General features: G+C 43.3%; 1 protein-coding gene across 1 annotated transcript in view; it reads left to right on the top strand.

The window, feature by feature from the left end:
• LOC147437416 (protein phosphatase 2C and cyclic nucleotide-binding/kinase domain-containing protein) overlaps positions 1-18,141 on the top strand; it is a 69,885-nt gene that overhangs the window by 28,080 nt on the left and 23,664 nt on the right. The window contains exons 5-8 of the mRNA XM_086486947.1: positions 45-170; positions 281-343; positions 437-525; positions 601-832. Coding sequence (XP_086343073.1) covers positions 45-170; positions 281-343; positions 437-525; positions 601-832 — 510 coding nt within the window. The remainder of the gene's footprint in view (positions 1-44; positions 171-280; positions 344-436; positions 526-600; positions 833-18,141) is intronic.

The raw sequence follows: 18,141 nt of genomic DNA, 5'->3' as shown, positions 1-18,141 counted from the left end.
GCTAAGATTCCAGCTTGCATGATTAAATTTGTTTCACTTTTCAGGCTCATATAGAGAAGGCTTTGCAAGGAAACTTTTTATTCAATGGATTGACAGAAAAACAACGACATCTCTTATATAGCTGTATGGAGAAAGTAGAGGTTCATGCAGGGGATGTAATCATACGGCAAGTGAGTACTTTCATGAGACCTGCAGAGTTTTTAACCTTGTAGGTCAAAGTTTCTCCTTAGCCCTCCAATTCTTTATGTACATCGCCAACATTCTGAATTGGTTATTATAGGGTTCAGAGGACAGTTGTTTTTACATTGTGGCATCTGGAGAATTTGAAGTGCTGTTTTCGCAAGTATGTACCTACACGTATAAAGTATGGGTTTTCTGGAGAGATTTTCATCAAAATTGTTAATTTCTGTGCTTTTGTGGGTGTTACACATTGCAGAGTGGGGATACTGGTGGACAGGATCTAGGCACGGTTGTGAACCATTATACTGCTGACAGTTTCTCATGTTTTGGGGAATTGGCACTCATGTAAGTGATGTGTGTGGTCTCATGGTTAACAGATCGTCCTTAAAATATTGCTATTAAATCTTTCCATATGAGCAGGTATAGCAAGCCCCGCCAGTCTTCTGTCCGAGCTGTAAGAGATGGCAGTTTGTGGACCTTAAAACGGGAGGTTTTCAGGAGCGTGCTATCAATGAAGTACAGTCAGGAGTCTAGACTCAAGACCCTAAGGACTGTTGAATTATTATCGCATTTAACACTTTCTCAGCTTCAACGGCTGTATGAGGCTGTAACGGAAGTCTCTTTCAAGAAGGGGGAAACTTTAGTAAGGAAGGTACTTACTTCTCTTAGTTTCAGCTATGGTTGGTTCCCGTTATAGCAGTTGCTTGTAGGGGATAGTTTTTTTTACTTAACCAGGCAACCTCTTTTATGAGGAGCATGCAAGATCTAGACACCGAGAACTTTAATGTGCGTGTGTGGTTAATCGTGTGGTCTCACTGTATTGTACCTCAGGGGAGTCAATCAACTTTTTTTTCACAGAAAGAGGGAACTTATATAGAAGCATTTTGCATTTAGGTACAAATGCATGATTAACGGAATCATTTAATACCAGAAAGAGAACAAGAACTTAACATATGCAGTGGCATTTGTGAATTTGGTTGTGAATGCATGCCTCTTGAATTGACTTGTTTTTGAATGAAACTGGGAGACAAACTTGACTTGGACAATGGGGACCTATTTCACTGTTTTGACTGGCTTATAAGGCCTTAGCAAAAGGATCAACACATTTTGGACTTCTTAAGACCATAATTGCAGAGCCAAGGCGCCAATCTCTCCATGTAAAATGCACGATCATTGATCCAATGTTGGCTTTCAATGACTATTGCGATTCTTGCTCAAGAGACCTCTACACAAAAAATGACGCCCAGCAACTTCTTTCTAAGAACAGTCTAGTCTAAGAAATGTGGCCACAAACTACTCTAACATGGACATTTCAACAGGTGCTCAGTGTAACAGGTATTCGAAAGCACTCAAGTGAGAGCAGTCTGGGCTATCGTGGAACGCAGAGCTCGAGGCTGCTACGTCGGGTCTGCTGTCTCTGTATGGGCTGCGCCAGAGTGCACCAGGGCCCCTATCCAGGCTGACAGGGGCTGCCACAAAAACGCAAGGCCAAAGGGTTGATGAGGGTGCGAGGTCTAGAGGCTTTTCTTCTTTGTTGTCAATGAAGCGCCTTCTATCCTTACATTGGAGATTGGCAGAGCTTGGATTGCTAACTTTTAAAGTCCTCAATTCAAGGTCTTTACCAACACTTAAATGTACCTACTAAGACACACAGGGTAAGGCATGCACATGCTAGCACACCATGCTTTGCCATTCGAATTGATATGTAACCCCGCAAACACGCATATTATTACTCTAGATTACTAGCTGATACTATAACCGACAAACCATAGGCAAGGCGGTGAATTGCTGCAACAATACCAAAGTAAAATGGAAGAGCCAACACTTGAATTTGAAAGAGAAAGAACATCACATAGTAGACAAGACATGGAGTGGCAGAGCTCCACTCTGTAGAGGTGAAATAGAAGCTAGTGACGATCTAAGCGTGTAGCAGGGAATATTTAGGCGCAGGTAGAGAGGAGAGATTTGTGTGGAGAAGGAGCAAGACAGACAAAGAAGCAGGCACGATAGTTGCTGGCTCGTTTTTCAGTGAGCCCCCAACTTCTTGTGTTGTGTTTTATTATAACTTAGGTTTTAATGTGTGTTCACATGGTGTCCGGCCAATAATTGACCAAAGAATAAAGTAACATGAATAATGGCCTATGCACTAGCCTAGACTAAGGGGTATGGTACAGGGGAACAATATTTTTCATATGAAATTGCATTAAGGTACTTTTCATTAGATAGATAAATCTTTCTCTAGTGTCTACCTCTCCTATTTCACAAGCCCAAAATGTGTTCGCAGCCCCAAATCCTTCATTGAAAAGGCTGCTTTTAGTATGTGCTTTTTTGTGTGCGTGTGGTATGTGTTGTGTTTGGGAGCATATATTAGTACCTAGCTCTACACCCACCATTGGGCACTGACGACGTTAGTGGGGATGTTGTGGTATTTAGTCAATACTATGCATGATGGAGCTGATGGTTATATTGTCTTGTGGGTGACTACCATGGGTCTATACCTTGCACTTTCCTTTAAGGGTGAATCTGGGCTTATCCTGGATTCATCTGGGTATATTTTTTAGTCCTATAGCAGACATGCAGACTTCACATTGTGAAGTTTTCGTCCGAGTTACGACCAGTTGATATTGTGCTAATTTTTTCTATCTTTTGTGGTGCGTATACCCTATCAACTACCTGATTTTTGTGCTACTTTTTTCGATTTAATGCCACTTATAGTGCTAGGTTTCATTATGGCTGAGTCAGATACTCAGTAGGTTGAACTTTGTGTTGATGTATGCTCATGTGTGTGCGCGTGTGGTGTGTGTTGTGTTTGGGAGCATATGTTAGTACCTAGTTCTACACCCACTATTAGGCACTGACGACGTTAGTGGGGATGTCGTGGTATTTAGTCAATACTATGCACGATGGAGCTGATGGTTATATTGTTATGTGGGTGACTACCATGGGTCTATACCTTGCACTTTCCTTTAAGGGTGAATCTGGGCTTATCCTGGATTCATCTGGGTATATGCTTTTAGCTGCGCTTTCAAAACGTTCAATGCAAATTTGCCTTTCCAGCTTATCAGCATGTATCCGCATAAAGTAGCAGAATGACAAGACTATTATCTTTAGCTTTTTTGGTGTACATATAGTGATCTGCATTTATTCCTCTTAAAACCATGTGTTTGGGTAAAGTTCTTTTGACCTCTTATAGCGTGTACAAACTCATTATACTGCTAAAAAATGAGTCGTTCATTATTTTCTACACATGGTGGGCTGCCGGCCATGTGAAAAGGTCAAACTTTAATAAAACCTAAAACATAAAGAAGGGGGCTGCACACAAAAACGTGAGCTTTCCTGAAACGAGCTTCTGTGTGTGTGCGCGCACGTGCGCGTGAGCTCCATCTGCACACAATGGTGCCATCACTTGCACACACCCTCTGGCACATTCTCTCCTCTACTCACTGCACTACATCTCTACTTGCACTTGTTGTCACGCTCCTTCGAGCACTTTTTGTCACCAACAAGTGGTACCAGAGCCTTCGAGAGGCGAGTTGGAGCTTCTTCATGCGAGCACACTCAATTGAGGGTCTCAAATCAGCCCCAAAATCACTGCTGTAGCTGAAATTTCAGCAATGGGAGTCTCTATATGTCAGGTGAATATGGTCAAGATCTAGGTTTTACACTTCCACAATCCTTTCCTTGCGTTAGTGATTCCTTTTAGCTTGAATGATGGTTCCTTTTAGCTCTTTCTTTCCTTGCGTTAGTGATTCCTTTTAGCTTGAATGATGGTTCCTTTTACCTTTCCCTGAAGAGAGGGAATGAGAGAGTGGGGTAGAGATGTGTAGAGGGAGAGAGAAGAGAATGACACTTGATGGGGTCCCAACCAACCCTCTCAAGGGCCGATGTGGTATTTGCTTTAGATTGCGTAAATGGAATGTACACACATGCAATACCTCAAGTGTAGATCTACTGACTCGAATGATGACTTTGCCGCGGTAACTCCTCAAGATGAGGCACCTTCGGGGCTGATTTGATGCACCTGTGGATCCTTCTCGATGTGGGATTGCTGATGGCCACCAAGGGGTAGATTTGGGGCTGATGTGCGCCCTTCATGTGAAAGGAATGAAGGGCTGAAAGCTGGCTGCAAAAACGTAGATCTGAAGCATAAAGCACAGCATAGCTCTCACATAGAGCAGGGCTGAAAACGCAGACCTCGACGATGCCGATGATGGACAGCAATGTGAGCACTCAATGATGGTGAGGGAATGGCCGAGGGGAGGCTTGATGGGTTGCCAAGTACCGGACCGCAACGAAGATGGCTAGCGATCACAGATGTCGGCCAATTCGGTGAGGGAAGGGTTGCAAACTGAAAACGGTAGGGCTGAATCTGCAAACTTGGTAGCGCAATGGCTTAACCTGAGAACGTTGGCTGCTTGGCTGCAAAAACACTAGGCCTCATCCGCTCCTCAACTAGTGCTACTAAATCTGCTTTCAAATGCTAGGCCAAGTGCTCCCTTTATAGGGCTGGAATTTGGGTTATTATTAAGGGCTAGGTAGGCAAAACTGTCCACCATGATGGGGAGGTTAGGGTGGATAGTGGCATGCAGAGGCCATGACGAGAGAAGAAAGCGAGCAGCATAGATTTAACGAGAGAGAGAGAGCGTCAATACTAATACAAAAAAGAACACGCTATGCTTTAATTAAAACACACCTTGTTCATATAAGAGCAATTTGGCCATGCAAAAGATTCCACTGAACTGAGTCTGTGTGCATGTTGTAGAGATGTATCCCATGGGTAGACGACCGATGACAAAAGGGCTTGGAAATCCAACAAACCCCCCCCTCAAGCCCGAACCACTGACAATGCACTCGAGACAGACCATGGCAGAGTTCAATCACCTGAAACTATGAGTAGAAGTCCCTCCCCTTGACAATAACATAGGTATGCGTGTGTGGACTTCCCTCGGACAAGACGCGGTCTTACCATTGATGTGTGGCAGTGTCTATAACTCCTACATTTTATTGACAAATGACTGACATAAAAACAACATAAAACAAACTGAAAAAACTACAGGACATCACTATTTACGAGAAGCATTGTGCTTCACCATCTTCATCACTTTCAACCATGTTGATCTGTCGTTTATTCTTCTTAAAACACTTGAAGGATGATTGGTCTTTCCACAGTGGATGCAAGGATTTTTGCTAAAACAATCCTTAGTTCGATGATTGCTACGGCCACATATCGCACAAGGTCTAGTGCTGGTAGTAGACTTGGTTGAAGTTGCGGTCCTGGTTGAATTTACAGTCGAAGTGCAACCACGAGCTACATATGCAGTAGGTACGGCAGAACTAACACGTGATACTCAGTTCTCTTCTTCTTGCAGTGAATTAACAATACCGTCCAAAGAAGGCAGCGAATCCTTCTCCTTTAAAATAGTGACAATTTGACGAAATTCTGCAAGTAGGCTATTAAGAAAAACAGCTATAAGATCTTCATATGGCACATGGGCTTCAACATAAATCAGCTGAGTGTGGATGCTTTCCAATCTGTTAGCTAAAGCTGCAATATTCTTGTCATCACGCATAGAAAAAGAGTACAACTCCATTTTAAGGCTCATTTTGGAGTATTTGGCTTTAGGACCAAACACTTTCTCTAGTTCCATCTAAGCAGCGTTTGCAGATTGCACGTCATCCAGATAACGAATCAAATCATCTTCAAGAGATGTCAGAATAATACCTAATGCTTGCTCGTCCTTGCGTTGTTGCTCGGCAGATAGCGCTTTCGTAACAGTAGCGGATGTGTCAGCTTCATTTGCTGATAGAGGCTTGACTACGCTCCAGAGATTCTTGCGCATCAGATAGCCCTTCACTTTGATTTGCCAAGTGTGAAAGCCGGAACCGTTGAATTTGTCCACCTTCGATGCCATATTGTAGTCTATTTTGGCGTTTCAAGATGCTTTAAGCTCGGTCGATTATTTGCGACACTTGATAACTAGCTTCGTTATACCGCCAACAGGCTTAAGAGCCTTTGAGAGGTTGATGCTTTGCAAGATTGCTGCAAAATTGCTTGAAGGTAGCACGTTTTGATATGCCTTTGTAGTAGGCGTTTTGAGATTTCGTCTACAGAGAGTGTTGAAAATGCCTAGCACCACCACCAATAGCTGCAACTTAGAGTGTTTTGATATGCTGTATGCTTAGAGAACCTTGTTGGACTCACAATCGTGATCGATTGGGTGTGAAGGCCCTCTAGCCAAGGCTCAAAGAAGATGACCACCACTTATAAGTAGTGTGAAAAGCAAAAATGGCGAAAATAGTGTCTCGGACGGCAGCGCCGATGAAAGATGTGTTTGCAGCGGGCTAAGAATGACAAATTAGGGGTAGCTTTAGTGTCGAAAGTTACTGCTTAGGCCAAGGCGAACATCTTGATGCAGACTGTGGTTGATTTGTTGCAGGTTGATGAGCCTTCTCTCTCTTGTGCTAGCAGCTGCTTCCGCGAGGCTGATTCAAGTGGAGACCGATGCCAAGCAAAGCCAAGAAGGCAAGGCTCTAATACCAGTTGATGGGGAGGTTAGGGTGGATGGTGGCGTGTAGAGGCCATGGCGAGAGAAGAAAGCGAGCAACAGAGATTTAACGAGAGAGAGAGTTTCAATACTAATACAAAAAAGAACACGCTATGCTTTAATTAAAAAACACCTTGTACATATATAGAGCAATTTGGCCATGCAAAAGACTCCACTGAACTGAGTCTGCCTACATGCTATAGAGATGTATTCCCATGGGTAGACGATTGATGACAAAAGGGCTTGGAAACCCAACACACCGGACCCAACAAAATAAATCATAGAAATGATTTATTAATAAGTTTGGAAGGGGGGTAGTTTCTAGTTGAAACTGTCGCACATCTGCCCCACGTGGGAATCCGATCGACGTGGGGAAAGGCTCGTTGGATTCCTCTAACCTAAAACTATATGCACGTTATACGAGATGCCCACCCTAGTGTAATAACATCTGTTAAAATGCATGTACAACCATTTATGCAAGAGGGTTCCAAAAGTGGAAAACCTAATCTAATGGACTTGTCTGGACATGCAGCTCCTAGGATTCTAGACACTTCTATCTAGGAAGAAGGGGAAAACTGGCTCTGGAACTTTGGAAGTTGATGAAGCATGTCTCGTGGCACACAGAGCCACGTGCACATGACATACCCCTGCTTAAGGTGAGGTTACGGGTATCGATTTGCATGGCCTCCTTGTATGAGGCTAGCAAATGCGAGCAGTCGTTGAAAATTTCCTCGTCTCGATCCTTGAATTTGAGAAAATGTTACTTTGCTTCCTTCTTATTGCCAAACTAAAAATGAAGCATTGGAAAACGCTTCGGCTTGATGACAATGATCTCTTGTGGTTCTTCTTTTTGATTGCTCCTTGGAAGTCTACCCTTGTGGCGGCAACTCAACAGGTCCACTGTGGAAACTCAATGGGCCTCTTGTAGACGCTCCAAAGGAACGACCATGTGAGGGCTCGACTCTGGAATATGGCCATCCTCGTCTTGAGTGCCTTGAGTTTGGTTTCTTATGAACAAAGAGAACTGGTACCCCAAAAAACCGTACCTTGGGAGGGCAAAGCCTCCTAAATAAGAAATCACTTGGTTTTGGCTTCTCTTTATCCCGTTGAGAGAAAATTTTACCTACGTGTTTCGCGTCATGCAATTGGTTGGAGACAATGTCCATAGGTCGATGGGGAGGGTGTGTAGGGGAATGATGATCTAGGGAAAGTATGGAATTGACCTTGACAAAACCTTCATTTTATCTGTCAAGAATACCCAAGTTCCTTGATGTGGGGTTGACATAGATGACCTCCGCTTGGGCTCCTCGACGTAGCTCTCAATTTTCTTGGACGTGGAAGATAAGAGGGAGAGAGGGAAAATTGCTCTCGCCTCGAATGAGGACGGGTTGTGACATTATCTTTAATGAGAAACGTGAGCTTCTCCCAATCGATAATAGGCTTGAACCTGCGAAACCACTTAAAACTTTTGAAGTTACTTAATGCTCAAAATGATAACCCATCCTACAAGTTTAGAGACTACAAAACGACGAGTGAAGTGGGTTTATTGAATGATTAATTTGACATCATCACATTCTTGAAAATCGAAGCGTCCATGCCTGCAGAAAACCCCTGCACTGGGAGGGTGGGGATAGGAGAAGTCTGAAGAGGTGTACGTTTCACAAGAGATTCACTTATGGCATCTTGAGAACTTTCAGAATCAAACAACACAGACATTTGACTATTGACATGTCCATAATATTCATCCTCTTGAAAAGTCCACTCTTGCTTAGCTTCTTGCTCTACCGCACTCATATCATTCACTTGAGGGGTAGAGTCAGAAGTTGACGCAGTAGAGTTTTCCTTTTTAGATTCTTTCTTCGGACATTCCTTTTTATGTGACCTACGATTGAACAATGGAAGCAGCTATGTTCCTTTGCATACAATGCTTGCTCTTCTCTACTTAATTGACCACCTAAAACTCCTTGAGCAGGTGTGAGGTGAGGTTTAGACTTGTGGGCTTCCTCCTTCTCTGTCCGCTCATCCTTCCAAGTGATGGCATGACCCGTGAGATGCATGGAAGCCAAGAGAACTCTGTTATTATCAGACTTTTTAACAAACACAAAATAGGATGTAAATTGATGCAACCAAGAATAAAGGACAATAGCATCCATCTTCTCGTCATACTTACTAAACTTGATCTTCTCGTGAACTACGTTATTGGTCGTTCGTGTAACATTGGTCCCCTCCACGATGGTCTTGGCAAGCTTTTCATAATCGGGCTCCAAAGAAGAGGTATCGGATTGCACCACCAAAGTGGTGATAAGATCACGCATGGTGGCGCTTTCTTGTCTAGGCGCCTCGGCTTGAGCCTCGTGCTCCCGTCCACGTCTACAGGCCTCGGCGTTTGCCTCGCTCTCGTCTACTGTCTACGAGCCTCGGCTTCGGCCGCCAATCGACGTTCCTCTCTCTCCGTCGCTTCCGCACGCTCGACACGACGTGCTTCCTCTTGCGGTATCATCGCCACCATCACCATCCGCATCATAGAATCCATGAGATTTGATGGCGAAGAGGGAGGGGTAGGGGGAGGGCTAATGGCAGGATCCGTAGGTGGAACTTGCTCGCCTTCTTGATTGGTGGAGGTCTCTATATGGCTACGAGCCTGGACTATGCGAGGATTTCTGTCACAAATGGGAGCGCATTACAAGATAAAATATACTTGGATAAATAGAATTTATTACTTAATATTGAAGCCAAAGGATATATATATATATATATATATATATATATATATATATATATATATATATATATATATATATATATATATATATATATATATATATATATATATATATATTTATATATATATATATATATATATATTTATATATATATATATATATATATATAGAGAGAGAGAGAGAGAGAGAGAGAGAGAGAGAGAGAGAGAGAGAGAGAGAGAGAGAAGTTCGACACAGTACTCGGGACCAGAAGATGGGTTGGTCCCCCCTCGTAATAGTATCTTTTTATTTCTGAGGAGAAGTCTATACAAGCACTTGAACTGAATGTATTACCGCATTCATTCTAGAATAAGACTCGATGGTTCCTGGAAGCCTCAGCTTCCGATTCCTAGGGCAGAACCCTATTCCAAGGAACTTCCGTTCCTTATTGTGAATCCTCGAGAAGCTAAATTCTCATCGCTGGATCTCACCTTCCAGACTCAGGGAATTGCATCCCTATAACTGTTTTCCGACTTTGTTCCCAGAGTCCTCTTCTTGCAGAACAACTCTGTTTTCTTGGACGTGAAGTCCTTTCTTTGGAAATCTCAACTTCGGGATCACATCTCGAGAGTCTACCTCTCTCGGATCCGTGGATCTACTTCCCAAAACTCGGGTACGAAACCCTTGGATTGATCCGGCTCTAGTTTCTTAGAGCGCTTTTCTCCTGCAGAGGCTTATGCCTTCCTCTGCTCTTTCTCCCTCACTAAGAGGAAGTACACCTGCAAACAAATATTCAGAGGTCATAACCTGAAAATCGTTACCTTCAAAGTCTCGACGCTCGCAACACAACTCGGTTCTCAAAAAGCAATTCCCTGGAAGAGATTATAGAAAATTCTCTCTTCCAATCCTACACACAAAAGAGGTGTGTTCTCGGGTTCCTTCTCATAAATCACCCCTGTCTGCGATGTTTATGGGCTGAAAACAGAGAAAAACAGCAGCTTGTCGCAATGGAAACACGCTCCATAGGCACTTCTTCGCGAGGGAACTCGCGCACTGAGTCCTGGCAACGTCTGGTACACTTGGGGCAGCCATTGGCATCACCGGCAACGTCTTCTTTCCGGCTGAAATCTGCAACAACATCTTCTCCTTGCAAGCGCTGGTCTTCTTTGTTGTGAGAGCGGGAGAGAGTGTGCTTTTGTAGCTCCTGGCAGTCGGCAAGAATAGGAGCGGCCTTGCGGGAACAGGGGAGGAGGTGGGGTGCCAAAACTGGAGAGAGGCAGGACGCTTGAGAGAGATCGTGCGTTGCCATAAGAGGGTAGCGGTGTTTTTTTTAAATTTATTATGCTATTCTCTTCTCTTTTTTTTAAGGGTGGCTGCCAATTTATTAACAAGGCGGCCGGCCTATTTTAAAAATGGTATGAACCTGCCCAAAAACTCGATAAAACCTCATAAGTTGAAAACAATGCTTACACAGCACTTCCCAGACGTCCCTGGATGCAACCACATGCACGAATGCAATGCAGACATAGACTTCATCTTAGGAAAGTTGTTAAATTTACACCACTCTGTTGCTTCACAGGTCTAGGGCATACTTGTACAGCTAGTATATCTCTGGGCTGGCCACCCATAGTCTAGGTTGTACCTGGTCCGGCCGTTTGAGTTTGGGGCCTGCCACCCACCTTTGTTTGGGCGCCCTCATATATTTTCATATTTCATTTAATTCTTGTTGGGTCGTGGGGGATTTTTCAAGGCATTGCCCTACCTCCCCTTGGGCACCTATATATGGGGCCAGGGGGGCATTCACTTCCATCATCTGGCCATTGTGTATTGGGTCTTCTGCTCATGGTAGTCATGGGGGTCTGATCGCGCCCTCTTCCCTACTCCTGCGTTTTGGTTCATGGTCTCTCTCTCTCTCTCTCTCTCTCTCTCTCTCTCTCTCTCTCTCTCTCACGCTTCCGCACTCGAGTACTCTCACATGGTATCAGAGCTTCAGGCTCTACCGTGTTGCAAGGTGCGTCTCCGCATCATGAACTCTTCCCAAGCGATCACATCAGCAACGTTTTTTGCAAGAATCAGCCAGTTTTTTTACATCAGCCAGCGATCACCAAAAAGCCAGGCAAGCGACGACATCTGGAGCGGGTTCTGTCGCGGGAATCCCCATTTCCACCTTTTTTTTGCTTTCTCCATTGGTGATCACATGCTGGCTACCAGCGCCAACCATTTCTTGACATTTTTGTCGCGGAAAACCCCTCTAGATCACTTGCGTTTTTTGCTGCCGCTTGCGTTTTGGTGGAAAACCTTGCGTTTTCAGCAGAGCGGGGGCAGCGCTAGCATCAACCTACTCGAATCTTTGCCCCACCGGCTCCGCATATGGTGCATGCTGGTGAGAATCCTCTTCAGGATCATCTGCTGTCTTTTTCTCTGTTTTCAGCCCACCCAGGGCTGTGCCATTGATTCCCCACCTCCTTAAACCCTCTGCACCGCTCCGGGCCCCGTCTGGGAGCGTACGAGCACACTGAAACCGCTGGACAGCAGCGTTTTCATCACCTCGCAGTTGCGTTTTTGGGTGGACAGCAGACACATGGTTTGTGTTTTTTACAGAGGATGAAGTTACCTCCTGCTAGGACACCATCCGGTGGTGGTCCGTCTTGGGTCCAAAGGCCCTCCTTGGCCTCCTTGTATACATTATTTTTACTCACTTATAGTGGGGGTGGGAACCACCCCTTGGGCCATTTAAATGGCCCAACTTTATAATGTATCCTAACATATAATAACATAGGATTGAAGATAGCGTGCTGGCTGGGTTGTTGCCGTACGCATAGACCTCTCTCTCTCTCTCTCTCTCTCTCTCTCTCTCTCTCTCTCACATCAAGAAGCCTCATCCTTACCTTCAAGCTGGTATCAGAGCAAGGCTACGTACCCTGGGCGATTCCCTCTCGCGTAGATAGCATTTTCTCTCTCCTGTGCAGATTTTCTCTCTCTAGAAACAGCAACGCAGGAGCTTTCTCTCTCTTCTCCAAGTACGGTACGGTGTCTACCATTGCTCACACGCTGAAAACAGAGAATTACAGGTCCAAAACAGGTGTTTTTGGGCTGTTTTTGGCTAGAAACAGGTCATTTTCTGCATATTCAGGTGTATAAACAACAAAAACAGGTTTGCAGGTTAACACCGGGCACTTTGGGGAACTCAATTTCACGTTTGGAATTGGGGCTTTTTGCTTCTTTGCTGAAAATTGTCAAATTTTAGCAATTTTTCGCGACAAAACTTGGAGCTTTTGCTAATTTCAGCAAAAACTATCAAGTTCACTCCTTACAGGTGCATGTGACGAAGTTACAGTGGAGAATTGAGCAGTGCGAATTTGGGGCTTTTGCTGTTTTTGAAATTCAGCAAAATTTCACTTATGTACTTACATTTGTGGTCAATTTCAGCAGAGAGATTGAGGCTTGTGGAGCCTACAAGTGTTTATTCAATCATTTGAGCAACTTTCATCTCTTATGTGTATTGCCAAATGTACTTTATGCAGTGAAACTGTGGCATGTACAACATTGTGGTCATTGCAAATGCATTTGTGTTTTGCCTCATACATTGCAAGAAACCTTGGAAAAGTGTATTTGGGCAATAACTATGCTTGTGACATTGAGGGAGTTGGCACCATACACCTGGCACTTGATAATAGCCAGGAACTCACTCTTCATGATGTTAGGTATGTGCCTGGTATCAAGAAGAGTTTGCTTTTAGTTGGGCAGTTGGATAGCAGAGGCTTCTTCACTACATTTGGTGGTGGCATGTGGAAGATCCAAAAGGGATCTATGCTTATTACTAGAGGCAGTAAGAAGGGTACTTTATACTATCTGCATTGCAAGGCATTACCTGGCCGTTTTGTCGCAATTGCAGAAGTGCAGTCACACATGGAGCTTTGGCATAAGCGTCTTGGACATATGAGTCATAAGGGATTGCAGACTCTTTCCTCCCTTGGTAGGATTGATGTAAAAGGCTCTAAACTTGATTTTTGTGATGATCATGTACTTTGGAAGCATGTAAAAGCTTCTTACTCTCATGGAGCCTCTAAAAAGGCTAGTATTTTGGATCTCATACATTCTTATGTATGCACAATGCCAATAAAAACTCATGGTGGTTCTCGTTACTTTGTGTCTTTCATTGATGATTGTTCACGTAAACTATGGGTTTATTTGCTTAAGGATAAGAGTGAGGTTTTAAATGCATTTAAAAAGTTCTATGCCTTTGATTGTACTCAAAAGGGTTTGAAACTTAAATGCATACGTACTGATAATGGGAGGGAGTATGTTTCTAAAGACTTTAATGTTTTTTGTGGTGAGAATGGGATTAAAAGGGAGCTCACTGCCCCTTATAATCCATCTTCAAATGGTGTGGCTGAGCGTATGAATCGGACGCTATGTGAGAAGATTCGGTGCATGTTGTCTACAGCTAATCTCTTGCAATTGTTTTGGGGAGAGGCACTTAAAACCGTGGTGCATATATGCAACCGATCTCCACATCGTGCACTTGATGGTGGCATCCCTGAAGAGGTTTGGTCTAGCAAACCGGCTTCATATGACCACTTGAAAGTCTTTGGTTGTGAATGCTATGTACATGTGTCTGTTGACTTGAGAACCAAACTTGATATGAAATCCTTGTAAGGCATCTTCTTGGGTTATGGAGATGAAGGTGAAATGGATATAGAGTTTGGATTCCAGGGTCACATAAGGTAATTCGCAGCCGGGATGTGGTATTTAATGAACCTAAGCTGCTGAAAAATGCCACATCCAGTGACTTGGATAAGAAAAAGGTGAAATTTCAGCATGATCAGTCACTTCCACAACCATTTTCTACTAAAAATTCAGCTCCTTTTGATGCTGGTCATGAAGGCCAGCGTGTTATCATTGAGCCAGATGATAATGGACAGCAGGGGGATGCTGAAATTCAGCATGAGGGTCAAAATCAGCATGCTGAAAATCAGTTACAGCAGCCTGAAAATCAATTACAGCAGGGTATAAATGCTGAAAATCAGCCTCTAATTGATGGGGTTAATGTTCCGCATGATGTAGACCCATTACCGGTAAACATAGATCATTGGGTGAGGAGGTCTACGCGTCAGAGACGTCAACCAGAGAGGTTTCAACCATCTTTGGATTGTATGTTGTTGACTGATGAGGGAGAGCCTCTTACATACAAAGAGGCCCAGTCCTGTGAAGATAAAGAGTAAGTGGGAGCTTGCTATGAAATCTGAGATGCAATCACTGTATGCAAATAATACATGGGAGCTTGTGCCTTTGCCCAAAGGAAGGAAGGCTATTCCTAACAAGTGGGTTTATAAGGTCAAATGTGTTGATGACAAACCCAAGTACAAAGCACGTCTAGTTGCTAAGGGTTATGTACAGAAGGAAGGCATTGATTTCCAGGAGATTTTTTCACCTGTGGTGAGGATGTTTATTCTCCGTGTGCTGTTTGCTTTATGTGCTATCTTGGATTTGGAGCTGAATCAAATGGATGTGATCACCGCTTTCTTACATGGTGACTTGGATGAGGAGCTCTATATGCAGCAGCCTGAGGGCTTTGTCATTCCAGGGAAACTGCATTTGGTATGCAAATTGAAACGTAGCTTGCATGGGTTGAAACAATCCCCTAGACAGTGGTACAAGAAGTTTGATACTTTTATGCTCGACCATGGGTTCAAACGCAGCCATGCAGATCACTGCCTTTACACTAAACAGGCTCCAGATGGTAGTCTTATTGTGCTAGTCCTATATGTGGATGACATGTTGATTGCTGACAAGCATAAGGAGACTTTGAATGCTTTGAAAAGGGAGCTGAATTTAGCTTTCTCAATGAAAGATTTGGGTGCAGCTGAACATATTTTGGGTATGCGTATTACGAGGGATAGAAAGAAGCGTCTTCTATCCCTTTCTCAATACAAGTACATCAAGAAAGTGCTTGAGAGATTTAATATGTCTGATGCTAAGCCTCTTGGTGTGCCTTTATCTCCGCACACAAAGCTTAGCAAGCTTGATTGCCCAAAAGATGATGTAGCTATCCATGCTATGAAGGCATTCCTTATGCTTCAGCTTGTGGTTCATTGATGTATGCCATGGTTGCTACATGACCATACATTGTTCATGCAGTGGGAGTTGTTAGCAGGTTTATGTCTAATCCTGCAAACCACATTGGGAGGCAGTGAAAGGCATTTTCAGGTACTTAAATGGTACACAGGACACATGTATATGTTATGGGAAGGGTACACTATCATTGCGGGGTTTCTGTGATTCGGACATGGCAGGTGATCTTGACACTAGAAAGTCTACTAGTGGATATGTATTCATACTTGCTGGAGGTGCTATCTCTTGGTGTTCAAGGTTACAAAAGATTGTGGCATTGAGCACTACAGAGGCTGAATATATTTCAGCCACAGACGCTTCTAAAGAAGATGTTTGGCTTGGCAGGTTGGTCAGAGATTTTGGTCTTCCTGCATATGCTCCAGTACTTGGTTGTGATAGTCAGAGTGTTTTATGCTTGGCTAAAAATGCCATGTTTCATGCTCGTACCAAACACATTGATGTGCGGTACCATTTTATACGACAGGTCTTGGATGATGGCCTTGTCACACTAACAAAGGTCAAGGCACAGGATAACCCTGCAGATGTTCTCACTAATTGTCTTGCTAAAACACAACATCAGCATTGCTTACACTTGGTGGGAGTTACTTAAAGGTACCACATCGGGCCTTTAGGTGGGAGGTTGTTGGGTCTAAAGGCCCTCCTTGGCCTCCTTGTATACATTATTTTTACTCACTTATAGTGGGGGTGGCAACCACCCCTTGGGCCATTTAAATGGCCCAACTTTATAATGTACCTTAACATATAATAACATAGGATTGAAGATAGCGTGCTGGCTGGGTTTTGCTGTACGCATAGACCTGTGTCGATCTCTCTCTCTCTCTCTCTCTCTCTCTCTCTCTCTCTCTCTCGCTCACTCATTCATAGCAAGAAGCCTCATCCTTGCCTTCAGTCCGTGCAGTCTCTCGGTGACTGCTGCAGTACACGGTATCTTCGACATCAGCTTGATCATCTACAGGCGTACGATCCTTGGGAGATCCATTCATTCCAGCCACCATGTAAGGATTCTAGGTACTAATCCTTAATTAAGTACTTAAACTCATGATTAAGACTTAAGAAACTTGAACTGAACTCAGAAACAAGACTTAGCAGACTCTATGTTGATTGATTGAATGTGTGATACAAGGGCTTCTTATATAGGAGACGAAGAAACACAAATGGAGAGACGTGAAGAGACATGACTTTCGGCGAAGATCTGCAACCATTGGGCAAAGAGTCGCACCCATAGAGCAAAGTGGGGTGACCAGTCATCGAAGGAGTGTGGCTTTTGGTGAAGAGGCACATCTCTTGGGCAAAGGGGTGTGACCATCCAAGCGCTGGGGTCCTTCTTGGCATAGCACTTCGCGTATCTGCAACTAGGAGTAGATGTAATATTATTAACATAGTCAAAATTTTGACATTCCCTCCCATTTAAAATGAGAGCCCGTGTCAAAGAAATGACTTTTGATGTTGATGTAACTCTGGAAAAGCATTGAATCTTCGAAAATATTCAATCTTTGAGTTATCGGAAACCTTCGTTTTGAAACTTTGCTTGTTGAGAAACGTTTTTGCTTTGACTGCTAAATCCCATGTCGTTGCATTATTCAAAGACTTTTTAGAGGAATTTGGCATAATCAGGTTGACTGCAACAAGAGGTTGATCTTCAAAATTCTTCATGTGATGTAAGATTTTGGTTCAAAATCTTCCAATAAGTGCGAAATATTTGGGGAAGAGGAAATCTTCTCAAGGTACTCTTCAGATGGGGTAGCTTCAACTTTAGTAATCATTGGAGAGGATTTTGGATTGAGAGTGTAATCATCGTCCAATAATGAATCCCAAAATTCTTCAAAATCATCATCAGAAACTGTCACTTCATGACTTGCAATTGGCATATCATCATCGAACAAAGTATCCTTACCTCTGTTTGGTAACGAAGTATCACTTGGAAAAACTTCTTGCTTGAAATCATCTTTGTCTTCAGTAATTGATTCAGGAGAAGTTAATGAATTAAAAAATCTTCAATTAGAATTTCTCTATCTGCATCGGAGATTATATTTGCTTCATAATCCTTTGTATCATGTCGTTTGACTAGTACACGTGAGGCTTGAATCACTCATTCCGCATGATAAAGCCCGTGTAAAACCAGTTACATCCATCTTTGAACAAATTGATAGTATGTCCTCGAAAGGTAATTGCTGGATCATATTGAAATAACCAATGCTGACCAAGAATCACATTGTAATAAGATAAAGGCATGACTTCGAAATCCAATTGATCTGCATAATCTTGAATAGCGAACTGCAACTGTCGAACTATCTCATCACAAGTTAAAATTAATCCATCTGCTAATTCCACATCATATAAGTGAGATGTCTTCTGAGTTGGTAAGCCAAGCTGTCGAACTATCTGAGTGTTGAGGAAATTATTCGAGCATCCGCTGTCTACCAAAATATCGATGGAGCGACCATTGATAGTTCCAAGAAGGCTCAAAACTTGCTTTGAGAGAGGCTCCAAAACTGAAGAATTGCATTGAGCATGCTTCATAAGAATAGTCGTATCCTCTACGACATGAATTGTATTGACCACAGATTTTCCTTTATCCT

This window comes from Adiantum capillus-veneris, chromosome 17 (assembly GCF_014529385.1).
Source record: "Adiantum capillus-veneris isolate H3 chromosome 17, ASM1452938v2, whole genome shotgun sequence".
In the NCBI taxonomy this organism is placed as follows: Eukaryota; Viridiplantae; Streptophyta; class Polypodiopsida; order Polypodiales; family Pteridaceae; genus Adiantum; species Adiantum capillus-veneris.
This window is presented reverse-complemented; position numbering and strand designations above follow the sequence as displayed.